General features: G+C 39.8%; 3 protein-coding genes across 4 annotated transcripts; 2 read left to right on the top strand and 1 right to left on the bottom strand.

The window, feature by feature from the left end:
• Nucleotides 1–2,100: 2,100 nt before the first annotated feature.
• On the bottom strand, nt 2,101–7,883 carry znf319b (zinc finger protein 319b). Its single transcript, XM_088417613.1, has 3 exons — nt 7,751–7,883; nt 7,122–7,244; nt 2,101–7,033 (listed from the first exon to the last, which is right to left on the bottom strand). The coding sequence occupies exons 2-3, from the start codon at nt 7,124–7,126 to the stop codon at nt 5,155–5,157; spliced, it is 1,884 nt and encodes a 627-aa protein (XP_088273739.1). The 5' UTR covers nt 7,127–7,244; nt 7,751–7,883; the 3' UTR covers nt 2,101–5,154.
• On the top strand, nt 7,739–12,617 carry usb1 (U6 snRNA biogenesis 1). Its single transcript, XM_088417614.1, has 7 exons — nt 7,739–8,849; nt 9,061–9,200; nt 9,706–9,889; nt 10,887–10,940; nt 11,097–11,202; nt 11,288–11,368; nt 11,455–12,617. The coding sequence occupies exons 1-7, from the start codon at nt 8,584–8,586 to the stop codon at nt 11,560–11,562; spliced, it is 939 nt and encodes a 312-aa protein (XP_088273740.1). The 5' UTR covers nt 7,739–8,583; the 3' UTR covers nt 11,563–12,617.
• Nucleotides 12,618–14,062: 1,445 nt separating this feature from the next.
• bbs2 (Bardet-Biedl syndrome 2) lies at nt 14,063–27,976 on the top strand. Of its 2 annotated transcripts, none has more exons than XM_088418354.1 (18): nt 14,063–14,146; nt 14,622–14,755; nt 15,082–15,309; nt 15,750–15,875; nt 17,242–17,304; nt 17,458–17,535; nt 18,633–18,737; nt 18,825–18,911; nt 19,022–19,157; nt 20,173–20,312; nt 20,977–21,097; nt 21,205–21,376; nt 22,726–22,855; nt 22,924–23,043; nt 23,167–23,304; nt 24,510–24,622; nt 24,931–25,079; nt 25,842–27,976. In XM_088418354.1, exons 2-18 carry the CDS (start codon nt 14,639–14,641, stop codon nt 25,946–25,948), a joined length of 2,130 nt encoding a protein of 709 aa, XP_088274480.1. In that variant the 5' UTR covers nt 14,063–14,146; nt 14,622–14,638; the 3' UTR covers nt 25,949–27,976. The 2 variants fall into 2 exon arrangements, with proteins under 2 accessions (XP_088274480.1, XP_088274479.1); XM_088418353.1 differs by having other exon boundaries at nt 14,125–14,262.
• Nucleotides 27,977–27,995: the final 19 nt, after the last annotated feature.

Here is a 27,995-nt window from a genome sequence, read left to right on the forward strand (position 1 = left end):
CTCTTTTCATTCTGTGAAGCCCTTTGAGACTTCGGTGATTTAGGGCTATATAAATAAAATTTGATTGATTGATTGATGATTGATGTCAAATGCTGCTCCTCGATGGCTGATATCCTGCATGTTTTCAATAATTCTCTCTCCAACATATCTAATTCAAACGATCAGCCCACGAACAAGCTCTGTCGGAGATTGATAACGAACCTGATCTTTTAAATCACTTGTGTTGGATAGCTACCCATAAAAACATATATATATATATATATATATATATATATATATATATATATATATATATATATATATATATATATATATATATATATATATATATATATACACACACACACACACTACATTGTGTCTGGCGTGGTTAATATGAAGACTGACATTTTTGATGCATTGCCATGTTTATTCATTTTTTTGCACTTCCTAAATTACTACCCATCTGCGTCCAATGCAGTCATTTATACAAAACAAAACAAATTGAGGGACACTAATCTCCAAGTGAGATAATTTAGTATTACAGTCACTTCAGTCAACACCAACATCTCTCTTTCCTAAAATATACATTTAAATTGAATGATGAGTCAAATAAAATCAGTACTTGTTACTCATATTATCCTTATAGTTGTTTGATTTCATCGTCAGACATACAGTTAGACAGATGAACAATTAAAAGGAAGAGGAACCTGCTTCAAGGGGTAAACGGAACAAAAGGTAAAATGCAAATGCATTATAACACAACACTCAAAGCTGCAATGGGTTGAATTGTGGCAGAGAAGAATGAGAACTGGCCGCATTAATATTAAATGACTTTGAACCTGGTCTTTTCAACAAAGCCCCACGTTAGTCATTACTCAACCTTGACAGATAGCACCCGGCTCAACACAATTTTTAAACCCAAATCTAAAAAGGATTTATAAAGGAAAAAAAAAAAAAAAACTGCATTATGTAGCAGGCCCACTCTCTGGGTCCTCAATCAGCAGAGCGCAGGTGCGCTGAGCATAAAAACTGGCAAAGCTCATGTCAGTGCCAGCGTCAATGAGGGTGTTCAGGAATATGATAGGAGGGTCTGTGACGTTGCGGTGTACAGATGTTTCCTCTGATAAGCCTCCAGCCCACTTGACAATTTGGTGGCTGAAAGTTCCCGTACGTTTAAACTACACTTGCTGGAACCAGGTCTTGATTTGGGCGCAGGGAGTGTAACGCGATTTTGGTGAGCATGTTCAAGCTGCTGCCAGACATATTTCATGCTTAGCGGATTTGTTGTGCATGGTTTTCTTCATAAATATGACAACAGCATGCATCAAATTTTTTGAATCATTGTAGAAATCAGTTCATTAAATGCCTTATATTTTTTGTCAATACTATAGTTTGTAAATCACTCACAGTTGAAGATGGAGGGAGGTCTCCCAAGTGCCCATTTCACAGCAGTGATCTATGATCAACTTTACGTCGTCCGCCCATAAAGGTCTGTCAGAATTTTTTCCTTGTTTAACCAAATGCGGTCTACTGTACATTCAGACACTCAGTAGTAAGATGACCAACATACTGATACAATCAGTACATACCAAGCGCTGTAAAACAGTGTAGGGGCTTAAATGGATGATTATTCTAAAGGCCAATGACTAACAGGCTTTTGTAAATTAGGAATACTGTACAGTGCTGTATTTTTCTGTTTGATGCATTCAAGTGGAATGGCCCAAAGAGACACACCACTCCTTTCCAACTGGGTCCCAAATCCCTGTTGGCTGCCCAGACTAACTGGACGACACAGACGGCAAAAAACATTTGTTAAAACATTTAACATGGTTAAAAAGTAGCAAGAATACAAAAACATTTTTCAGTACAATTTCTTGAAAGACACACTTTGACAAGTATACTCAAGTCACATACATCCACTATGTACAGCACTGACCTCTAAAGGAAGCTTTAATAGACTTACTGGTAATTATTGAATATCAATATTATCTTCAGTTTGAGAGATCTGTGTTAAACAGGTCTTCAGGAAATAGGCCAAACATACAGAACTATGTCCCTAGAGGAGAAACACCCTCAACTCCTAAATCCTCTACAATAATTACAGTAGAAAACAATGAGTCATCTGTCTGACATTTTATGACAAACATGAAACCACTTAACCAGAATTATACAGAATTGGGTCCTGGACTATCAAGATGAATATTTTGTGGTGTCGATGAAAAGCAAAAGAATCTTTAGATGTCCGTTAACTAGTGCAAAAATATACGGATGCCAGTGCATATACATACTGTATTTGTCGGTACAAAACAATCAAAGAAAAAAAGGACAATAAGCATCAGGATAGAAAATCAATTGATTGCATGCTTTCTTAACAGTGAAATTGTTTGTCCCCTTTTTTTTACATAAGGTGCTATTTATAACACTTTCTGGCTAGCCAACTTGGTATGGAGCAAACGGCTAATATCTTGATTCGTGGGCCAACAATGAAGCAGTAACTAACCCATTCATGTAGACATTTTTCAATGCATTATTTTTTCAGTATGCCATCAGTATATATTCTCCAATCTCTCTCTCCTGCCATTGAAAGCAAACGGAATATTTAGGTGTTTCAAAAAAAAAACACTTGGTTTTACTTTGGAACACACAATTATCATGTTTGCTTATTTTCCAACATGTTACCAAACCATTAACAGACCCGTAATTTTGTTTTCTGCACTATAAATTTGAAATCATCACTATTTTTTAGTAAAGGGATAGAAATTAAACATGTTTTTCCATCAAACTAATCGATTATTAAAACGAGCTTTTGTCACAGTTCTTGATCAACCGACATTTAGGTCTAGGTCTTTTGGGCAATGAAGCTTTTTCATTATTTTGCCATTAAACTGAACAACCACAAGAATATGACCACTTCAACAAAACCAAATACATTCGACATATGTCTTGCCTCGCTGTTAGTATTTTTCATTCTCATGTAATGAACTGAGATAACCAGATCATTTGACACGTCATGTCACATATGTTAACTCAAGACCTTGATACAAGTAGCTTGTATCATTATTCTGTATTGTGCAAGTGATGTGGTCATAAAGTTATAGCTCTTCAAATAATATGATAAAACGGACACGAATGAAACAAGGTATTATCGAAGTGTACCCTTTCAGTTTCAACACAAACAACAAAAATGTGAAATGTTGTGATTACATTCCAATTCTTTCTCAACTTCCCACTCGAACATGCGTTTTATTTCAAATGCCCAAAGTGAAGGGCAAAAGACCTACAATCATTGAAGAAGGCTGAATGGGACCTAGCAATGCATCCCCAAAGAGTACATAAAAAAATGGATGACACTTGTCATTAAATTTGTCTTTACAGCTCGGTGATAGAGTGGTTGTTTCCCAAGCAAGGGATTGTGGGTTTAATGACCAACCGTTGTGACAGCATCCAAGTGTCTTTAAGCCGAGCACCGAATCCCTAGTCGCTCCTGATGCTGCATCACCAGTAAGTAAATGGGTTGCCAATGTCAAGTGTTTTGAGTACCTCAGGTTGAAAAGCGCTAGGTAAATGAAAGCCCATTTCCATTTACTATTATACACACTAGAATTTTCAATACACTGGAGTGGCTGAAAATTGAGGTAAGATACATACAGCGGTTGCAATCCCTGAAGGGCAAAGAAGAATTTTTGTGAAACACGTTAAGCGATGGAGTGGCCTTTGTTACATGCCACTGACAACAGGTCCGATAAAAGTAGAGCCTGAGCGATATGGATTTCTTAGACTGATGCCTGATAACCGATTAATCTGCAAATTAACCTTAAAATCAATAGGTGACAATTATATTTTCACTATTCTGGTACCTATTCTTCATATTATTAATCTGCAACAATCGGAGGAGCACATCCAATTTTGTTGTATACAACTATTCTCCGCAAATAACGGGGTAAAAGTAAATGAATAGTTTTTTTTTTAACTTTGCTTTTCAGATGACAGAAGGATTAAGTTATAAGCAGATAAATTCTTGTTGCGCGTTTGTCTTAATAGTAGTTGTGTGTTAACACATTTATGCTTAATTTAGGTTGCACTATTGTCACATGAAATGGGCACGCTGTGGGGGAGATGTAGTGTAGGGATGGAGTAAGTGCGCCATGTTTAAGTGCACTATGTATTTAGATGTTTAAGATTGCGTGTAATGTGACACCCAGATCAATCATTTTCACAATTTACTTGCATTACTCTCCTAATCATTGCTTATGAATATTAAGATTTGCTTTGTTTTGAATGGCCGGTTCACAGAACGAGCTAATCAACAAGTTTTATGATAATATTTAAGGACGCACGGTATGGATTTATGTGTATGCAATTATGAGACCAGTGTTACTTGGTTACAACTGCAGTAATTGTTTCGAATACAGAAAGGAAAGCGTTAAAATGATTGGTAAATATCGGGCATTGGGACGGTTATTTTTTGGCCAGTGTTTGGAGATGATTTCATTGGCCGGCGGGCCATACATTTGAGCGGCTGAAAATTGAGGTGAATGCCATACGACGGCTGTGATCACTGAAGGGCAGAAGCCATATTTGTGTGAAAAACTTGGTAGTCCAAAGGATAGTGGTGACTAAAGTGAGAACCGGCTTTGTAAAATTTGACCTACGACTGGGAGTGTATTAAGGAATGTAAATCTGCTTTGCGGTGCCCATGGCAGTGATATAATTATCAAGGGTGGAGCTCGACACCGCTGTCTACTGATTGCTCAAAAGCAAATTGTCAACAATCTTCTGTGTTACAATGTAATGAATTGAAAGAAAATGTAAAAAATTAGAAAATACCGGTGGACTAAGGAGAAAAGGGGTTGAAGGATACGGTTACTTTCATTGTTAAATTGGCATCATTGCGTTAATTGCACTGTCTGGTAGGTAATGTTACACAGCAGATTGCAGCTATCACCCTGCCTTGACTTTATTTCACCTTGGGAAAATGAAGTTCCACTTTATAGGTAACACTACGGAAGTCGGTATCTCATCAGAGTGTGAAGCAGTGAATCACAGATCACAGTTTTGGTACCCTGCACAATTTTTGGTAAAACAAACACACACACAAAAACCCCAAACTGTACAGCTTTGTAGAAACATGCCTGTAGGGGACAAGTTCACAGATTCCATGTGCGGATTCAGTTACATGCACTGGGAGACAGGGTAGTCCCCTCCATCAGCTGTGTGCTGTACTGTGTGATCCTGCAACGAGCTCAAGTCACTGAAACGCTCACCGCACCACACACACTTAAACTGTCCTTCTCTCGAGTGCGTGCTCTGGTGTTTGGTCATGTGTTCGCGTTGTTTGAAGAACTTGTTGCAATGCTCACACTTGTAAGGCTTCTCCCCCGTGTGCACGCGCAGATGTCTGTTGAGGTCTGAGGAGTATTTGAAGCGCTTCTCACAATCAGGACACTTGAGTGGCTTTTCCCGAGAGGGGTCGCAGCGGTGCTGCACAAATTCGGAGGAAGAGAGGAAGCGGCGGTCGCAGAGGGAGCACTTCAGGGGTTTTTCCTGGCAGTGAGAGTTTTGATGGCGCTGCAACGTGGAGCTCTTCTTGTAACCCTTGCCGCAGACGTCGCACTTGTATGGCTTGTCAGGCACCGTGTTGGGCGACTCGCCGCACTTGTGCCTGAGCAGCTCCCCCGATTGGCTGAACTCCTTCTGGCAGGAGCCGCACTTGAACAGGTTGTCCATGCCGTGCACGTGCTGGTGGTAGAGGAGGTGCGAGGGCTGCATGAAGCCCATGTCGCACAGATTGCATTTGAACGGCCGGTCGCTCGGGTCTTTGTGCATGCGGCGGTGGCGCACCAGGGCGTACTGCTGTTTGAAACTCATCTGACACTCGTCGCAATGGAAGGGACGCTCCTCGGAGTGGGTGCGCTCATGTTGGCGGAGGTCTGACGGCCGCTTGAAACCCTTTCCGCATGTTGCGCAGCGGAAAGGGCGAGAACCCTGCGGGTGGCAGGGATGGTGAAGGAGCTCAGACGACTCCTTGAAGTGCAACTCGCACAAGTTGCATTTGAACAAGTGCTCACCAGAATGCACGTACATGTGGCGTACCAGGTGGGAACGGTGCTTGAAGCTTTTCTCGCAAACGGCACATTTGAAAGGACGTTCGTTGCTGTGGGTCCGTTGGTGGTGCTGAAGGTGCGACGACTGGCTAAATGCCTTGTCACATGTGTCACATTTAAAGGGCTTCTCCCCTGTATGCACTCTGTCGTGACGGGTGAGTTCCGACAAGTGTTTGAAACCCTTCTGGCAAACAGAACATTTGTATGGGCGGTCTCGGGCTGACGGGAAGGGTAGAATGGATGAGCTGCTGCTTGCTGATGCTCGAAGACTGCTGGGTTGCTGGACATTGTTTGATGAGGAATTGGAGGTCACACTACCGGAAGAACCTGGCCGGTATGTCTTCTCACATATGGAACACTTCATCGGATTGCTGCTGTTATGCGATGAGTGGTGATGGGCCAGAGACGTAAGCAAGGAGAAGCCCATCTTGCAAAGACCACACACAAAGGGCTTCTGTTCCACTTGAACACACTGGTGCTCTAGTAAGTCAGTGGCCTGGTGAAAAATCTTCATGCATTGGGTGCACTGAAAGGACCTGTCCTGACTTACTATGCACTGGTGTTCGTGGGGGTTGGCTAGGTGGGAGATATCATGTCCACAGGTCCCGCACTTGTGTCCGCCCTCAGTTCCTACCTGCAAGGTGGTCTGCTGGGTCTGGGTAGAATGCTGCTGATTGTGCTGGCCACTCCCATGCTGCTGAGTCCCACTGTGTTGCTGATTGTGCTGTCCATGCTGGGTCTGCTGCTGTTGCTGTTGTTGTTGTTGTTGCTGAAGCGATGTGGACTCCTGCTGCAGGACAATTCCATACACAGTACATCCCAGAGAATTTTCAGCTCCAGTTGGGATGGTGTGGACCACCTGAGGTTGAGAAACACTGTGCTGCTGCCAGGCCTCTGTCATGCGGGCTCGGTTGTATGGGTTCACTTTGACAGAAGGAGTGGCCCAGCTACAAGTGATTTAAAAAAAAATAATCTGTTAGCAAGTAGCGATTAGAAAAAGTTTCAGTGTGTTATGGCATAGAAATACAAACTCACTCCATGACTGTCAAAGACACTGAAGAACTACCTCAAGGTAATTGTTGAAGGAATGGCGTTGTAGAGAGGACAGCGACGTTTGTGGATAGCAGGAAGACAAGCCAACCGTTCTCGTTTGAGTATCTGTGTGGACAAGATTGTATTAGTGATCATTTCTTTCATACAGCACGTTAAATCAAACATACACAATAATCACTTTAGTCATGATTAAAACTAGGATAAAAGGCGAACTTTTCAACCACCTCATCGAGTTGATTTCTGAGATCGCTCGATTCATGGGAACATCACCTTTGCGTTGGAATTACAAGGCATTAATGCGAATATAGCATGCACAGAGCATGTGGAGATGAACCTCCTGAAATACAGTTAAAAAAACTACCGGATATCGAATAGGTCAGTTGTGGTGCGTTGCTCTGAATTGTCGAAACGCACATAACCGGACTAATGCCATAAGGAAAATGCAGCATTTGGGCACCTTGACATTAAACGTGTCCGCAAAGCAGGAGCATAAACACGATCAGGTTGGGTACATTAGCTTCAGAAACGAATAGCCACGAGCAGCCAACGCTGCTTAGGAGGATTTTGATCGTTTGACTATAAAACCACTACTAACTTCTATGTTTACATACCCGATGCATAAAGGTTACTACAACGGCGCACATTGGTTACTCAAAATAGCACAAGGCTCCATCTTCGCATCTGCATACGGCGCTCGGATGCTCTCTTGTTAGGACGCTGTAGGTCCAAGGGCCGACGTTGTCGAATAAAAAGATTTTGTGGCTGTTAAAATCCAACTCCCCTTTCCGAAATGGCCAGTGATTTCCCCGTTTGACGTGTGCATTTATTCGGCTATAGGGGCGTGATGTCGCTTCGTGAAAATGTGTACATTTTGCTATTAGCAGCTAGTTAGCTTCTTTTTGAGCTGCCCGTGTTAGCTAGCTAGCTTGAAGCTTCCGTCACTCCTCGCACACGGGAACGTGAATGAGGCAATAACTAGAGCATACGCAAGAACCGGACGGAGTGTGCGTGTGTGTGTGGCCGCGTCGTCATGTATCACCCTTCCAAGTTCCATCCATCATTCTGACCCAAATAAATCATGATTATTGTTTATACATACATTACGTAATGCACTATCGTATGTTGCATACACGGCAAGATGATGACACAAGTCACTGCATTTAATTAGATAAATCACCAAGATGTATTTGTTCGTAATATAAGATTCTGTGTGCATTCAAATCCATATGCATTGGGGGGAATTAACACGTCCAAACACATTGTGAACACATTTGCAAACACAGACACGCCGTTAAAAAGAGAACAGACATACTGTGTCTCTTTGCCATGGGAACGTTTTCGGTCGAGGTTCTTGTTTCGAGGGTACCCAAAATACTGAGAACTCAGGAGATCTTGTTTACACCGGAAACGCATTTTAACATGAGCCGTTGGCTTTGGCAAGTAAATGTGGCTCGGCCGGTTCAATTTGATCGAAGATGAAGCCAATTTCCTGATAAACTGGAGCGTCGGTGCCTCATTTTCACATACGGATCTGTCGAGCAGTTGTTTAAGGATGTTAGTGGGCTACAGCAGCAGCAGCTCGGAGGAAGAAAATGAAAGTGATGTTGGTGGCGTGGAGGCAAGTGCAACATTTTCTCTGCATGATGGCGATGGCAGTGACAGTCCGATGAAGAAGAAACCCAAAAGAGAGAAATCCCCTCCAACTGCAAGGTCGTATTCAACAACTACTCAAGTAATGGTTCAATTAAAACTTGCTTCTTCTCAATTGTAAAGTTTGCTCACAAATTAAGCATCCAAACAATGTACATTTTTGTGTGTCGTTTAGATTTGTTATGCCTCAGGCGGCTCTGAACATGGGCCTTTCTCAAGCAGAAGGCTCGTTCTATTCATGATTACTAACTGGAATGTGTCTTCTGTGCAGGCTGCCACTTCCTGGTTGTTTGCTAACAATGTTTCCAGAAGATGAGGAGGTGCAGACTGAGGACAGCTCTTTGCATAATGGTCGTATCCGCTCATTCAAACACGAGAGAGGAAACTGGGCAACCTATGTTTATTTTCCATGTAAGTATTGTACACAACTCTACGTGCATGCGCAGGTTTCCTCCATCATTCCAAAAGCATGTTAGGTTGTTTGAAGAATCTAAGTCAATTATGTGTGTGTGTGTTTAAAACTATGCAGTCGTGATCATAGATGGTCCTGATCATTAAATCAATTTCAATATGTAATAATGACATCCCAAGTAAATGAAAGGTCATTTTTAATGGGAATTTTATTTACCAATGTTAAGGGGGGTTTTCCAAACCCATATGACCCAATGTGAAAATGTCACTGTCTCCTAAATATTAGGTTTTCTCCAACTTTGACAGCAATAACTAAAATTAAATAATTGTCAAGAGCTTAAATACTTTTCTCCAGCACTTTAATTGCCAAGCGATCTACAGATCACAAGTTTGCTTGTTTTTGTGATAATGAAAGAGAAAAAATGCCATACAGTGTACACTGCACTAGTTATCAAAGCCACTATCATAATAATGACAATTTTTAAATATCATCTTGTCATCTTAGACAATCCTGAAGAGGAGTTTGAGGAGTTATTGGAGGTGCTTCTGTCAACTGCAGCTACTTTTGGCGTGGTATTGACCCCGCAGGATGAATTTCATCTCAGCCTGTCTCAGACAGTGGTTCTGAGACACCACTGGATCCAGCCCTTCACACAGGGCCTCAAGGCAGGCCTAGCCTCCAGCAAAAGGTTTGCTTTGCTTTCATTGGTACATATACAGTAGATTAAAAGGAGTTTGCCCTTATGGCCACATCAATTACAGGACAACAATCATATGATGAATGTGAATTGGAATACTAAATTATCAACACAATAGTAATTTTACTCAAGAAAAAAAATCATCTATCAGTCATATAAACCCAGATTAAACCATTTACCCTCTCTGACTTTTGAATGATCTTTAGTTCATAATATGAGGGTAGAAGAATGCAAGTTTTTTCACAGTTAAGTACTGTTACAAATGAATGTGAGCTCGAGCTGCACAAATAATCGAATTTTAATCGCAATCACGATATTAGTTGCCACGATTATTTAAACTGATCCTCTGCAATATTAACATTTAAAATGCCGGCTGTACAGTACATCAAATCAAGAACTTTATCATCCTACCATCAGGGGGCAATGTTTCCCACATGTTCGCATGACACAAGTCTCTGCTTTTCTCACCCTAATAAATAATTACTAGTGTGAAATGGCTTGAGTTTATCACCTGATTCCCAATATATACATTGCTTGGTGTCAATTGAGACCCAAAAATTGAATAATTTAGGTTTGAAATGACCGAAAATGACATTTTGACTGCTAATTGAGTACAATTCGCTTAAAAGTAAATAATATACGTGGTTCTAAGTAGGCTTCATTTTTTCATTGGTTTGCAGTCAGCAAGTAAGTTAGAATTTCTTTAAATCATTATTTACTTTATTTACTTTAGTTCATTATTATAATTTGTACGTGTCAAGCCATGAAGTTTTGTTTATATACTGCTTGTTTAAAAGAAGGGCTTTAAATAGACATGTTTTACAAACATAATGAATAATCGTGATTATTAATTGTGATTTTCAATACTGACCAAAATAATCCTGATTATTTTGGACATCATCGTGCAGCCCTAGTGTGAGCTGAATCAAATGTAGTTGTGCTCTGTGCACACAAATAAATAAATGCAAATAATATGCACTGTTTGCAGGTTTGTGTGTTCAGCATCCAGGCTCAAGGTCTATTGTAATGCTGAGAAGACAAGGTACTGTAATTGTCTTATTTTATTAACACAGTATTTCTTATCATAGTTGTCTGTCATGTATTAATCAAATTACTTGCCTACTGGGGTATTCATTTAGTCTTTCCCGTGTGTACACTCTGCCTGTCTCTGTGAGTATCTGACGGTCTCTCTCTGCAGGACCTTCCTAGGAATGGAAGTTGTAACTGGGCATGCCCAGTTATTGAATGTGGTCCGAGTAGTGGACAGAACATTGACAGACTTTCACCTTGACACTTTTTATCAGGTTACTGAGGAGCATAGTTTCATATATGCATTTTTTTTTTTTTTTTAACACTAAAGAAGATACTAATTTTTCCTATATCCTGTAGGACCCATCATTCCATGTGAGCCTGGCTTGGTGTGTTGGAGACTTCACTGCACAATTGAAACAATGCCTTCTTGAGCTTCAGGTGCGGAGAAACCTAATGTTGTTAACCATTAAAGTGTTTTTTTGTGTGTGTGTGTTTTAAAAAGGATTCTATTTTTAACTGTCCAGAATTTGGTCGATAACCACGAAGAGGAACCTTATCAACTGTGGTTAGACTGTGCAGAGTTGCGCTGTCGCGCAGGAAATAAGACATTCCGCTTCCCTCTGAATGCATGAAACGGGATGCGCCGAATGGTTCATCATGTCCTTTCACATGGAATTTCAAGAGTATTCAGTCAGGGAGACCTTGGTATATGGTCGCAACATGAGCTTTCGAGGTTATAAATGACACAATATTAAATTGCACAGCCCAAAAGGCCTCATTCAATTACGGCCGTACTTACTTTTTTATTTGATATTTTTATATTCGCAGCGTAGGTGTGTTTTTCATGCACACATTTACTGTAATCATGATTTCACTGCTGTATAAAGACCCCCTGTAAACACAAAGAGGACAAAAAACAGAATCATATATCCAAACATACACAATAAGCATAAAGAATTCATTTAATGCTTTTTATGTCTGTCCACTTGCATGAGTCACCTAACAGCAAAGAACAATCTGGCCTCCCTCCTTTTCTTTCAAAGTTCTGCTATACGTCTTTGTAATGAATTTTACCTTTTTGCAAATTTAGAATACTTGTACATTTTTGTCAAGCAAGTACCACCCTACTACCCTTTAAAGGCATGCTCAACACCGTTCCCGACTCTTACTCCACCCCTCACTAATATGTGATTACAGTGCTCAAATAGTTGCCTGGATAATCGTTGGGCTTGTAAGTGTGGAGACAGTTAGTGTGGCCGGGCTGTGATTGACAGCAGCACTTACACTGCAGTGATAGTCCAACTCGCTTAAGATGTGTGTGCAAGGCACAGCAACTAGGTCATAATCATCAAATGATGTCGGCAGTCTGCTTCTCCCAAGAGGGGAACGAACAGCTACAGATAAATTATGTTTATTCCAGGGTTTGACCTGAGGATGGCGCAACACAGACTGTTTTTGCCTCAAATTTCAACAACCATGCACTCAAACGTCAAAATTTTGACAAGGACATGCAGACAGCCTTATTAGTCACCCATTTGTGTCGTTTTTCAGTTTTTTTTTTTTTAAAGAGGTTGATTTCAGGGTGAGTATCCCCTTAACCACACATAGGTGATGCTTATTCTTGCAAATGTTTTATACATATATATATATATATATATATATATATATATATATATATATATATATATATATATGATTTGTATGAAGCTTGTCTGAATTTAGGTGTATGATGATGCAGTGCCTGCAATGTTTGGTTGCACACTTAAATAAATATTTTTGGACAGAAGTTGCAAATGAGTTTACTGTTTTTTGGATTTGCATGGGTCAAATACTGTTCCCAAACGTGTTTTCAAATTTTCAGAAGTCACACTGACTGAAAACAGCGAGAGCTCACACTTTTTTTGGTATTTATTTATCACCGACAGAGGCAAACGTTCTGCAACCCGCAGAACGTCAACAAATACATAAATAAGAACACACACACACAAACAGCTACAAAATCATATGTTGCACGTTCACGCAACGGAACTGACGCCAATAGCGGACTATTGAACAGTCAGGTACTGCAGGTAAAAAGCATTTTAAAGAGAAACTGTCAGTTTAAAAAAAATCACACCACAAGGGTGCAAAAATGAGTCATAGTAACCCGTACCTTAGGCATTACTGGCATCTAGTGGTAGACAATGGGTATAGCGTAGTTCTGTATTTGCAGCGTTCTGCGGGTTGCAGCGCGATTTTGCCCCCGTCGGCTACCGTATCAAATGGCAACTCCGTGGGTTAGTGAAGAAAAAGCGCTTACTGTTTAATAGGAGGGGCGCAGTGAATAGCACGTTCCCTTCACAGTTAAAGGACAAAAGTTCAAATCCACCTCGCCCAGGCCTTCCTGTGTGGAGTTTGCATGTTCTCCCCGGGCCCACATGGGTTGAAGGTGAATTTGACATAGTAAATTGTCATTAGGTGTGAATGGGAGCGTGAATCGTTGTTCGTCTCTGTGTGCCCTGCAATTGTTGAGCTGAGGGTGCCTCCACCTATTGCCAATGCCAGCTGGGTTAGGGACCAGTAAGCCTGTGACCATTGTAAAGATAAGTGGCTCTAGATAATGGATGGCTGTTCAATAGATGGAGTACAAGACAAGATTTTTGCCTCCGAAGGCCTGCTTGCAGCAATTGTCTCATCACTGATTACAACTGGTAGTAGTACTTGCAAAGGAAAAGTTGAGCGAGAGAACAATACATTAAACTCCTAATGCTATTTTGAATTGACAATTCACCAGACAGGGCAGTCTTGTTTAGTAAACAAGTTATAATAATATAAAAGTTAAAATAACCTAGTAGACCATTAATTTTGTAATGGGATGACGCTCAGCGAGAGAAAGATAGAGATAGATAGATATAGAGAGAGAGACACTGATGAAACAGTCACCCGTTCTGCTGTGTTTTGATGTCGATACGTGGATGTCAACAAACGTGACTTTTACTTACTCTCAAGATCATCAGAAGACGTGAGGAAATGTCGCTAATATGGCGATTGTCTTTAACAGCAGCTTCCTGACGGCAAGCGCCATCACTTTTTCGCGAAAAAAAAAGGTTTTAAAGTTGACATGTTTTATTTTGAAACTCTTATATCGGAAAAGCCCGTGAGCAGTAAATCTTCTTGTACATTTTTGTGCTCAATTCCGTTTGGTAGTGCTTTTTTTTTAAACGATTTGGGTGCAAGGTACACATCCATTGTAGTTCTAAAAAAAAAGTGTCTGGTTATTTCGTGGTTTCCGGTAGCTATTACATTTGTATCGTTCTCATAGCGCTTTATGCTAACCTCTTTAACCAGCTCAGGTAAACGGCGATGTTCCGTTCTTTAATTATTTATTGTAGCACTCCGTATTGATACCCATGCGCGACATAGCGAAGAGCTACGTTCGGATTGTGTTAAATTTTAAAATAGCATTGTTGTTTCCCAAACGACGGGGGATTACCGCCAGTCGAACGAGCTTTAGCGTGACACTTTTTGTTGCTAGGCAACAGAACTCTGGTGCCTTGGGCAAAGCTCGTAATTACATTAGTATCGCAAAATCACGCATTGTCACCTGTTAACATGCTTGACTATGAATTTCAGTTGTATTTATGCACTAATTTGTGTTTTTCATTCTTTTCCCAGATTGACACTAAATGCATTGTTGTTCTTTCGTATTTAGGAGGGAGCGGATGCATCATGTTGGTCCCTATTTTCACTCTCAAACTGAGTCACAAGATAAACCCTCGCATGGTGACGGTAGGAAAATTTGATGGCGTCCACCCGTGCCTCACTGCGGCCACACAAGCCGGAAAGGTGAAAATGATATATTTCCAAATCCATACACTTTTGACTTGTAGTTGCACAATGGAAGATTGTTTAGCTTCTTTGTTTCGTAGTCAAGGAGTTTCGAATATGTGTAAATATAGTGCTCAGTATATGCTCTCAGAAAAAGCTATGTTCTGGATGGATGTTTAACTCCTAAAAGTGATGCTTTGACCTTTCCCCAGTAGAGATGGCACGTTCAATTTGCCTCACGTTCTGTATTATTCCATATCACACAGATGACTTTGTAAGTGACATTTGAAATAATGCTTCTTAATTCTGGCTTATATATATATATATTTTTTTTTTCCACTAAGGTTTTTATTCACAACCCTCACACACGTGCTCAAAAACCCGCGTCGCAACGACTGAGCCAAAGCGCACAGGATTCAGATGTTTCTCTACTCAACATCAACCAGGCAGTCACTTGTCTGACTGCAGGTTCTCTGGGCACAAACACTGCCGGTGACACACTTTTAGTGGGATCTCAGACCAATCTTCTGGCTTATGATGTCCATGACAATACAGACATATTCTACAAAGAGGTTAGTAAATTTAACTCGGACGCACTGGATCAAGTCATGGCCAAATAATTTGCATACTCACTAAGTGTTTCATTCGAGACGATGAAACATAATGAGATACCAAAACAATAATACAATTGTTACCAAGATGTAAAACCCCTCTTTCGGCAGAAATGAAAATTTAGCATTTTATCATTATTTTGTGACACACTCATTATTATGACTTCTTATCACTTTTATATTCAGTCATTAGGTTCTACAGATTTTCAACTACTGCTACTCGGGGAAGTGAACAGAATAAGAATTTCATTGTGTGGTATAATAATACTATACACATGACAATAAGACTCTTGAATCTACTTTTTCTTCATATAGTGATTAAATTGGCAACTCTGCACACAAGTGTTTTATTTAATCTTGGTTTATACATGTTTTGTTTTGTCTGTTGTGTATGTGTTAAGGTGTCTGATGGGGCCAATGCAATTGTCCTGGGGAAACTTGGGGACATTACGAATCCTCTTGCCATCATTGGAGGGAACTGTGCCTTACAAGGCTTTGACTCTCAGGGAAATGACCTCTTCTGGACTGTAAGAACTGAGAAATGATGCACTTCTATTTTAATACATTGCCGAGGTATCGAATCAGGACTGGGTATCAGCGGATCCTCAAAATCAGGCGACTTAGACTCGGGTCCAAATCGATTTGTATAGCCCCGAATCGCCAAAGTCTCAAAGGCCTTCACAGGTAAAAAGAAGTCATACAGAGACTTCTTTTCATCATAAATACACAACAGCATCCCCTGAACAAAGCTCCCAGAAGGGGAAGGAAAAACTCAAAAACCCCAATTGGGAAAAATAAGAAACCCTTCAGAAGGGACCACAGGTGGGAAATGTGTGTATCTTTATGTACCTGTTAAAAGACAAATGATAAAAAATCAAAAGTTGATGAATTTCATTATCTAGGAGTTACGGGTACTCGACGCAAAGCTGAGCTTTAAACTACCCTTTTAAAAACGGGCTCACATTTTGAAATTTAACATCCTCAACTTCCGTCACGTTAGGAGCTCTAATAGCCGAAGCAGCCAAAATGTACCTGAACAGATGATTCTCTTTTACGTAAAATAATGTGTGCCTTGTCGGACACAGGCCAACCAAAACCATTTTGAAGCCAATTAAATCCCCACATGAACTAACTTTGAAAATATTGGACAAGAAACCAATACTACCACTGCAACATTATCTCTAAATACAATCTACTTAGCTAATTATGTACCTTTTCATATGTCTTTCTCATCCACAAAATTTTTAATAATACCGCCCCACAAAGGTCCCACAAAGATTTTCTGCTTTTGTACAATCCTTCTTCTCAGTTAAGGCCATCAGAGAATGGAACAGGCTTTCTAATGACGTGGAAACCAATGCACAACACAAAAACCTCTTCTTTATTACAAAAAAAGAGGCTCTTGAGCAATCAATATTGCCAACATTCATGGTGCTGTCTGAGCTCCTGTCACTGTTCATTGCTGGTTTTGTTTTGTTGATTAGAATACCTGGGTTTGGGTTAGCGATTCCAACTAACAATTCCACTTTGATATTAGGATAATTTGTTTCAAATGTATGTCAAATAAAAATAAATAGCTTTTTTTTGTCGCACTTTATATATGCACACTGGCTGCACTTTAACCCGCGCTTCATATTAAGAATGTTTTTAGACTTTATATATACTGTATATATGCACACTGGGTGCCTTATGCCCTGCGCTTTATAGTATTAATGCATTTTTTAGACTGTGTCTGTATATGCTTCATATGGCGTGTTTGTGATGGATGCTTCATGCGACACTGTTGTTTTTTTTCTTTTATTGTGTCTTCTGGTTTTATGTCTGGATTAGATTTATTAGATTTTTTAAGAGGTTTTCAAACTTATTTGGAACGTATGCTTTGTTTCTTTTAAGGTAACAGGAGATAATGTGAGATCACTTGTACTCTGTGACTTCACAGGGGATGGCAAAAATGAGGTAAGCCCTCTCCAAGGTGAGACACGCCCATGGCTTTTTTGTTTGAGCTACATTTTATTTTTAATATCAAAACAAAACACAATGCTATCACGGCTACAGATAATTATTACACATCAAAGAAGAAAGCTGTGTTTGTTGTCTAACTTGTTGCAGCTCCTGGTTGGATCTGAAGATTTTGACATCAGGGTTTTCAAAGAGGATGAACTCGTCTCTGAGATGACTGAAAATGAGGTAACTGTCTCATTTAATGTGGTTTGCATCAGAGGCAATTCATTCAAAGGATTAACGATGTTCCCATGCATATGATACTCCTGTAAGAAGTTACTTAATTCAAAAATAGTCAAAATGCAGTCCACAACTAAACATGTTGATGATAATCCTCAACCAAGTCATTCAATATAATCAAGAGTGTTTTTTTTTTTTTTTAATGGTTCCTTGTTCCTTGAGACAATATAGACCCAGCTACAACTTAACGACCACTTACACAATCTAATGACAAAAGATGATACTACATCGTTGTGATTGGCACTGACAAGGGATTGACCCTGGTTCTCAAATGGGAGGCGTACTCCTGGGGGTAAATGAAGGCCTTTCGGGGGGTAGGCGAGATGTTAACAGGATTTCTGCAGGTGTTCCACTTTATATGCTGTGAGGGGAATGCCACATTTACCTGTTAATTCATTAGCACACAAAGCAACTTAGTGCTAAATTGCGTTATTGTGTCTCCTTTGCAAAACATTGTACGTTTAAGTTGTTAAGTAATGACATTGTTAAGTAATGACATTCGTGATGCAATTTTACGACAGACGAGTCAGAAAATAAACAAACGGCGTTACATGATCTACCACCTGGAGTTGCTGAATTAAGGACTGCACACCTACAATTGCAATTCCAAAGTTTAATACATTAGACACAGATGGCACACCGTTCTTGTTTTTTTTTTTCATGGAAAACAGTTTCGCCCAGGTTAGGGTGTACATAGCTGAAAAACAAATTTCACAAGGGCTACATCATTGAAAAAAGGTTGAGAATCACTGATTTATAAAACACGGTTTATAATCAAGCACTCTTTTCAAGACCTCCTCTTTATCAAAATTAGTTTTGAGTCTAATATTTGAATTGTGGATAAATAAACCAATAATGATATTATAAAATTCTATAGATGTACTACATTTCAAAAATCTGGATTTTTTTTACACAGAAATTTCATGTGTTTGAATGTTTAGGTTTATTTCTTTCCTTTTTTTTTCAATGTCAACATTTTTAAGAATTAGTGAAGAAAGTCACAATATGATTGTAATTTCACATTGCTCTATGTTTGCCTTTAGACAGTAACAGCACTGTGTCACATGCACAGTAGCCGGTTCGGTTATGCCCTGGCGAACGGCACAGTGGGAGTCTATGATCGCAATTCTCGATACTGGAGGATCAAGGTAATTTACTTAAGTCTTTTAATGCTGCGTATTTGCTTCTTGTGTTCCATTTAGTACCTGTTGTGTTTATTGTCGTCCTCAATGTAGTCTAAAAATCATGCAATGAGCATCCACGCCTTTGACTTGAACTCTGATGGGGTTGTGGAGCTCATCACTGGCTGGTCAAATGGAAAGGTCAGCATCTTGGCATTAAATGTCATCATACTATTAAATCAGTTGACTGGACAAAAGACTTATCCACGCATTCATCATCGTCTTCTTTGCTCACATTCCCGTCGTTCCAGATTGATGCTAGGAGCGACCGCACAGGGGAAGTTATTTTCAGAGACAACTTCTCCTCCTCTGTGGCCGGAGTTGTGGAGGGAGACTACCGGTTGGATGGGCACAAACAACTTATCTGCGCCTCTGTTGAGGGAGAAGGTATGCTGTGTGTTCTCTGCCCAAAACATTTTTGACTAATGACGTTTAACCCTTTACGCTTTCGGCCCACAGTCTAAACAGGTAAAACGTCGGAAAGTGTCCGTAACAGCCATTGCTTAAATTCTTGTGCTGTGATGCAATATGCTTATTGCAACACAACGTGCAGTATCCAATATATCACGTATCGAAACGCCTTGTTTTCATAATATTTCATTTTTTTTAAATCGATCTGCTCTGGAGTGGCTTTCATATCACAATTTTTGTCTTATCACGAATCCTGTTTTACATTTAAATCATCCCAAGCGCTTCAAAAACACCACAAATTTTTCAATACATGACTTTTCTAGTGAGGCAACGTTCCAAAGAAAAAGTGGTGGCAGAGGAGGAGGGCAAACATTAGAAAAAGAACATTTTATGATACGAAGATCGATTTCCTTCGTTTCTGTTGTTGTAGTCATATCTTGTGCTTCCACGCAGCGTTCAAGTCATCTGTAATTAACTCCTGCATGTGTTCCCGAGAAGCGTAATAATATCCGAGCAGCCATATTAACGAGCGGTGGAATTTTATGTCGCGTTATATTCAAATGGGAATTTTGACATTCCAAGTTTTCTTTTGTTTGATTTTGTTTTGTTCCTTTTTGTTTCTGAAGAAAAAAGAAAAAAAAATATATATGCCCTAGATTTTTTATTTTACATGGAATTTACCTATTCTAATAATTTACTTCTGTTTTTTCAGTCATTGTTATGCAATACGCCTTTGCTGTGTCAAAATATATTGCAATCCACTTTTAATATACAATACCCAGCACTAACTTTACCCCAAATTTCTCTAAAACCCTTAAAATTCTTACCTGTTTAGGACTTAAAACTAGAAAAACGTATACCTAATAAAGGCCGTTTTTGCCTGTGTGCAAACTATCGGCCAAAAGCGGCCGCTGTGCCCAGTAAAGGGTTAAAGAACAGCCTCCAAGTTTGGAGTGTAATGATCATTGCATTTTTGGCATGTGTGCTGTAGTTCGTGGATACCTACCTGCTGGGAAAGAGCTGAAAGGCAATCTCATGGACTCAAGTGCTGAACAGGACCTCATCAGAGAACTTAGCCATCGCAGACAGAATCTACTGTTGGAGCTCCGCAATTATGAAGAGAATGCAAAAGTACCTGTTTTCTATGCAGCTTTTTTTTTTTTTAACGTATACAGTGGTGCCTTCAGCTTTACCGTTTTTTTTAGATGAAAATCAGTTTTTTTATCCTGAGTTACTGTCAAAATGCCAAGCCTTAAGTGCAATATTCTAGCAGATAACTTCTCTAGCAGCAGATAATGAACAATTAAAAAAGAGGCTGTCTTAAGGTGTATGTCACTTCAAAGAGTAAAAGTAAAACTAAGACAGTTACATCTTTTATCAACCTGCATCCTGCAGCCCAGAAGAGTTCACTAAATTAATGCTAACATGCAATGCAGAATGCAGACAAAACTAACAGATGCATTCCATGTGTTCCATGGGTCAACAAGATCAGTGATTAATCATAAATCATCAATTGAAAAACGCAGCGATAGTTTGGTTTGATTGTACGTCAGTGAAGTTACTAATCGTGAGAAAGGTTTCGGGTATCTGGAGAATTCAGCCATGTTAAACACAGTTCTTTGTGTCTTATTTTTCACGAGTTATTTGTTAACAACAATTATGTTTCTTACAAAAGCCTCCCTTTGCATTGGACTCATTTCCATAGTAATTGGAAGCGGTTTAGATTTCCAAAGACAAACATATGACCCTTAATTGTCTCAAGTTATGATTCACACCAGCTGTCCTGTTGTTTTAGGGCGTGTCGGACAGCACAGGTGGGATTCCAGCCAACACTCAGCTCCAAACAGCTCTCACAGTCAGAGCTGCAACCGAGGTTCAAAAAGCTCATGTGGAGCTCTGCATCACAACACCAAACGGTATCATCGAGTAGAATTTCAACTCAGAATGCGTATGTTTGTTTTGTACGACTTGTGCTGGACTAAACATAAAAATATCTCCTTTTAATCTTCCGTCCTTTCTCCAGAAACCATAATTCGCGCAGTGCTCATCTTTGCAGAAGGAATTTTTGAGGGTGAGAGCCATGTTGTTCACCCCAGTGCCCAGAACCTGTCAGGTTGTGTTCGAGTCCCCATTGTCCCACCAAAAGACATACCGGTAGATCTGCACATCAAAGCCTTTGTCGGTGGCAAAACCAGGTAGGCTGATCTAATCACACTATTATCAGCTCAGACTTTTGGTGGCATATTTTTATACTAAAACTTCGATTACGGGAGATTTTAATTGGCCCATTTTAAATCAGCTGTCAGAAGCAAAGAGGCTCATTTCTAGAGCAGTGGTTCTCAAAGTGGGGTCCAGGGACCCCCAGGGGTCCGTGGCCGGACTACAGGGGTTTTGTGAAATAGTTTGGGTTATTAACTCTTTCGCTGCCATGCATTATCTGAAAAGGCAAACCCTAAACTCCAGTGCCAGCAGCTTTTGAGCATTTTGATGCATTTTTCAAGGCCCACAGAATATTGTATTGTACAGTATGACTATGTAGACATTTGTAGTACCATTTGAAAAATTGGGTTCTATTCTTTACTTACAAAACAAAAGTTAGTTCATTTGTGTGGATGTGTTTTCTGTACAACAGTGACTTTGACACAAGTTTTTTAGTAGCATCTCAACAGTCCTTGCCTTCGATAAAATATGAATAAAAACAGTGAACATTTTTTGATGGCAAAATAACAGTTTGCGCATTTATAGAACTACGTTGCAACAGTGTTCAATTGGCATAATATTAAAAGGAGCTCTAGCCACGAGTGTCTTCTATCCGTTCATTAATAAAATATAGTGGGTAAGAATTCTTGTCACTGGCACACAACCTAAGTGTGACGAAAATTCCCATCCATGGCACTGAAAGATTAAATAAATATATTGATATATTTGTGTTGATTTAATTTTATTTTATATTATATTGTGAAAGTATCCATGACTCTTCAATAAAGCAATCAATTCAACCAGTTTAAAAGATATTTTTTAAGTGTAGTAATTTTGAAATTTGTCAAATAGACCTATCATCATCATCAAAGAGCTTGATTATTTTGGCACTAAATATTAGAAAGCAACCTGATTGGGGAACATTGACACAGTTTGTTTGGAGGAAACGTGCAATATTTGCAATTTGTAAACTTCAGTATGGCGGAAAAGTCACATACAGTATACACTTTTTGTCAAATTGAATATGTTGCAGAATAAGAAGGGTATTTATATTTGGCTTGAATTATCTTTTGTTTTGTTTCCACAAACATTTGCAATGAGGGTCATTGGAAAATTTGATTTCCAAAAAGGGGTCCCGGACTCCATTTGTGCTTGCCGGATTATTAGCTTGGTTTCAAACCACTAAAGTAAATCTGTAAAATAATCATGAATTGTTCAAGCGCCGTAGAAAATGAAAATACACGAAATATTCTTTGATACTTTATTATATTCGTTTTGAATAACATGAACGTTATCGTTTCCGGTTTCTCACACCATAACGTGCTAATTTTTTGGTCACCCACAGCACCCAGTTTCACGTGTTTGAAATCACTCGACAGCTGCCCCGTTTTTCCATGTATGACGTCGCAGTCGACCCCGCAGCCCCTGCTCCCACCGGAAGAGTCACTTTCACCGTCAGCGACCGGCCTCAGCGAGTATGTCAGCAAGTGTCTTCTTGAGAGAATCCAAGCCCCGGGTCTTTTTAACTCATTTGTGTGACTAGGTTGCAATGTGGCTGAACCAGAACTTCCTCCTGCCCGAGGGAGTAGATAGTCCTGACGTAACTTTTAGTTCACTTCGAGAGGGGGGACAGCTGTCCATCAGTATGGCCTCGAATGGACAGGTACATGCAAAATATGAATGGGGATGTTATGTTTTCGATATGATACATTTCTAACATGTCAACCACACGGCACTCTTGTTAATGAATCACACAAAGCAATTCTTCAATTATTTATCCAATCAGATCACTCTGCAAACAGACGATATCGATCTGGCGGGAGATCTGATCCAATCTCTAGCCTCTTTCCTGGCAATAGAGGAATTGTCAGCAGAGGCAGACTTCCCAACTTATTTTGAGGCTCTTCAAACCACACTCACTGAGGTTTGGATTTATCGTCTACATTAACAAAATGCAAATACATTGTGCTATATTGTATTTCTTTTCAACTGTCTAACAAATATGTGCGTCTGGAAAATTAATCCAATTTATATATGGCACAAAATGCCCATTATTGATGTCGTGCAGTTCAACAAATGGCACTCTTCCTGTATTTATCCAAAGTTATTATTTTGTTGGTAATAAATTTAATGAGTAAATCATATTTTATGTATACAATGAATGCATTTAACCCCCGGGGAAAATATTGACCCAGCTCGGGCTTTTTGATGATTTTGAAGTGTGCCATCGAAGGAAAAACATCAGAAAAAAAGTAGGAGGCTAAAATATTGCAAACATTGTCGAAACATAATGACTTTCAATATGCCACACTGCCGTCCCTTCTAAATGCTTGAAACTGGGAGGTCGAAAGTTACCCCCTATAGGTGTCAAATTTAGCCCATGTCGGGCTCATTTACTGCCATTCAAAATTGGACACATGGCAATTTTGGACCTATTGAAAACCCAATGTTTTATCATGCATTCCTCACGATTTTTGCATTAATCTTTTCGATGGCAACTCACAAACGGGTGGTGGGCGCAATAGAAATTTTTGTGTTGACACCCCAAAACCACTGGGTGGCACTGATTGGCCAATTTATGACATTTGCAAGCCTTTCAATGACTTTGATGATTGGCTGAGCTTGGATTTCCATTATGCAAAAGTCATAATACTCCAATTATGATGTAATAAATATCCCTATTTCAATTTCATAATTATATAAATATACAGCATAGTTACTTTTGTTTTTATCGCGTTTTTATTATGTTTCTTTTGTTATGTCCCCCCCACACACACAAAAAAAATATATGTACATGTATGGATAGGGCTGATGCCGCTGAACATTTTGAGGGGTTGAAAGTAAATCTACATTTATATTTGACAATGTTCTGACCCTTTCAAAGTCAGCCCAATTTGGGTGATAATAATGCCAGGCTGGTGAAATATCCCTTGACCCCCAGGGGTTAAAAACACAAGGCTCGGGTGCAGTAAGGTCAGTAAGCGGCAACATTTGTCTTTTAATGTATTAACTCTACATGAAAAACAATTTTGCTCATTGAATTCATTAGACAAATAACTTGTTATTCCTGGAAACGGCTAAAGTAAGTGTACTATGCCTTTAAAAGCTATCCTGAAATGTGTGCACTAGGTGGATGAGTTCCATGCCGTCCATCAGAAATTAACCGCGGAAATGGCTGACCACTCAAACTTCATTAAGAGCCTCCTGGTGCAAGCAGAAGACGCTCGCTTGATGGGTGACATGTGCGTTTCCAATTCCATGACTGTGAAATAGTTATGCTTCAAAATGACTAAAGCTACAATATGTTCAATTTTCACCTCCCTTAAAAATCCTCCTAGTTCTTCTTACTCCAACCTAAGGCCTATGTTTACTTTTTTATGACAGTAATAATATGATCAATCGCCACAGCCCTGAGAGTTGACTTTCACAACAATTCTCCCACAATTCAACTGAGCAGGCTTTAGTCAAACATTTCCAAATTGAGCATGAACTGACTACAACATAATACCTTACCTTGCACTCTGACTTTGTGCCTCTTTGTCTTTGGCAGGACTTCTATGAAGAAGCGTTATAGAGAGCTATACGATTTAAACAGAGACCTTGTCAGTGAATACAAAATCCGCTCGAATAATCACAATGCTCTGTTAGCCTGCCTGAAGTCTGTCAACCAAGCAATCCAGCGAGCGGGTCGACTCCGAGGTAGGCTGCTTTGGGTTTGACTTCATCATTCAGCCTTTCTTCATGTTTCAGCTCGAAAATAAAACCTACAAGAGATCGCACCCTTCAGAGGTGCTTTTGCTTAGGACCATTGCCCAAGGGATGTCATTGTGAATATTTGAATTTTCTCTGTGATTTTCTTTTCCAGGGTCCTTGAGACCCTGTGGTGACATACAGAACAAATAAAATTGACTTGACTTGCTCTCAACCTAAAATTTTAAAGATTTTATATCAAATTATATATCATTATATTAAATATATTAGTATGGCAGACTGGTTAGCACGTCCGCATCACATGTGGAAATTATGGGTTTGCTTCTGGCTCCGGCCCATCTTGTGTGGAGTTTGCATGTTCTCCCCATGCCCGCGCACTCTGGTTTCCACTCCACACTACAAAGACTGAAGACTCTAAATTGCCCTTAAATGCATTCGTGATTGTTTTTCTGTCTCTGTGTGTCCTGTGGTTGCCTGGCAACCAGCTCAGGGTGCACCCCACCTACTGCCTGAAGACAGCTGGGATAGGAACCAGCACACCCAATAAGATGCTTTGTTAATGGATGGATAGATTGTTATTGTGCTGTTTGTGAAAAGCAAGTTTCTTTAAGTTTATATTTGACAAAACTCTTTCAAAGAAATTGCATGAATATCTGAATCCGCTGAGCCTAAACTGTGAGCGTGTGGGGGTAGAGTATATGCCAAATATACTTTGATATTTTGTTCATGTCATGTGTTCTTCTCTTTCAGTGGGTAAACCCAAAAACCAAGTCATCTCAGCTTGTCGGGACGCCATCAAGAGCAATAACGTCAGCGCGCTCATCAGGGTCATGAAAGCTGGGGTGGCTGCTTCTTGAAAGTGATGCAAGCCAGACAATATACTGTAGATGAAGAGAGGATTGCTACGGTAAAGCAACGATGACACTCTCCTCTGTCACAATGTTGAGAAGACAAAGGCAATTGAGCACAATCAAAAGGCAATCATGAAACTTGACTGTGCTGGACTGGTTTGCTGAGAGCCATCCATGTCCGTGTCTAGCTAGTTTAGCTGCTTTTCAAATCAAGAATAGTGAATGTGAGACGGTAGAAAACAGTACACCAAAAACTTTAGACGGTTCAAAATTTGTGCCAGCTAACACAGTTTTAATAGAATGGTGTCAAGGTAATGCCGAGAATTAGGCTTCTTACTATATTTCTCGCGTATAAGTCCACCCCCCCTTTTTCACCTCAGTTTGGGTGAATTTCTCCTTCCCGCTTGTCATTTGCGCAAATCCCCATTACTCTTCCACGGGTATTCATCTTCGGACCCAACCACTTTGTTTGAAATGGAGGTCTTTGGAGATGATTTGCTGATCATCTTACTTGGGATGTTCTTCAAGCGACGGCTGTTGTCAGATGAGAGCGTGGAAGGTTGCCCTTCGCTGTTTCTCCCCCCACCTGCCGGCTTGTTCAAGCACACAAGTCAATTTGTCTTGTCCTTATCCACGCAGCCTAGCTGCTAACAACAAAGAGCCAATAAGAGGGCGCTTGACGGAAGTGCATTTGAAAGTGCAAACGCGCTAAAACGGATGCATACTATATCAAATTAGAAGTATATATCATAATTTTAAGTCTTGTAAAGGACATGATATTACTTATTTCACATTCAAATTGATGTTATTCAAACAGATATGCTGAAAAAAAATTCATCTGGTTTTGAGTTATGCAGGTATACGTCAACCCCCTCTCCCAATATGGGGGTTGAAAAAGAAAGAAAAAAACAACTCAATTTGTACATGGAGAAATACGCTAAGTTTTAAAGATGCTTCTACATGCATTACAACCGCCGATAGGATTCAAACACAAAGAACAAAACGTTTGTGGGAAGATCAATACATTTGCCATCCCAAACTTTCAAAATATTGTACTCAAAGGTGACAGAAAGAGAGCTTCTTGTCAAACTGGGAAACAAAATGCATCTTCAGCCTATACAAAACATATTTGCACTGGATTTGGGGACTGCTATTATATTCTGTGATGCATAGACCAGCATTACCATCTTAAATTCCAAGCAGTTTTGTTGTTCCAGGTATATGACATCATGTCAGTAGTCATTTTCAACATGAGGAGGGTATTAATAGTGTTAATATCTGACCAATTCTAATGAGTTTTCAAAATGATTGTTGGCATCCCAGGCAGGAGTGTACCCATTTTTAAAGGACATGCCAAACAAATCATGTTTCAATGTCATGTTTGTGTTCCCACAAAAATAAAAAATAACCTTTGCTGACTCAATAACATTTTAAGATGAGGGGAAGATCCGTTGGGATCAATGTTATAGTTGTGTACTTCACATCCGTGTTTGCAGCCAAAGAAAACAAATGACTTTGTGTACTTACTCTTTCAAAATCACACTTTTGGTATTTTCTTTTTGTGAAGATGAAATTAACCTGTTTTAATTTTAGTGAAACTGTCCCATGACTGTATTGGAGGTTTGTTAAGGAAAGATGTGTCTTTCTGAGGATCTGGCTCACTCAGCAGTTTCTTCCACTTTTGGATGGATTTGGACGTAGGGATTTGTGTGCTCGAGCAAAGCCATGTGTCCGCTAAAAAAGACAGCAAAATCTTCAGCGTTCTCCACCCTCACTGGCTTTTCCTATTTTGTTTATTCAACATCTGTGAATCACATGTGGCATGACACAGCTGCACTGTCCCAGCCAGACTTCCTGCTGTCTACATTCTATCCACCAGCAGATTTTATGTGTTGAACACAAAAGGTAAACAACCGTAAATATCCCAGGTTAAGGCAATTACACTGTGGATGTTAGATTCTCATAGGATCACGGACAATGCCGCCTTCTGTGTTGTAAAAACAATAAGACTGATTAAAAAAAAAAAGAAGGTAACTTTTTTTTCCCCGTCTTT

Source organism: Hippichthys cyanospilos, chromosome 6 (genome assembly GCF_059441005.1).
Source record: "Hippichthys cyanospilos isolate Australia breed blue-spotted pipefish chromosome 6, RoL_Hcya_1.0, whole genome shotgun sequence".
Classification (NCBI taxonomy): Eukaryota; Metazoa; Chordata; class Actinopteri; order Syngnathiformes; family Syngnathidae; genus Hippichthys; species Hippichthys cyanospilos.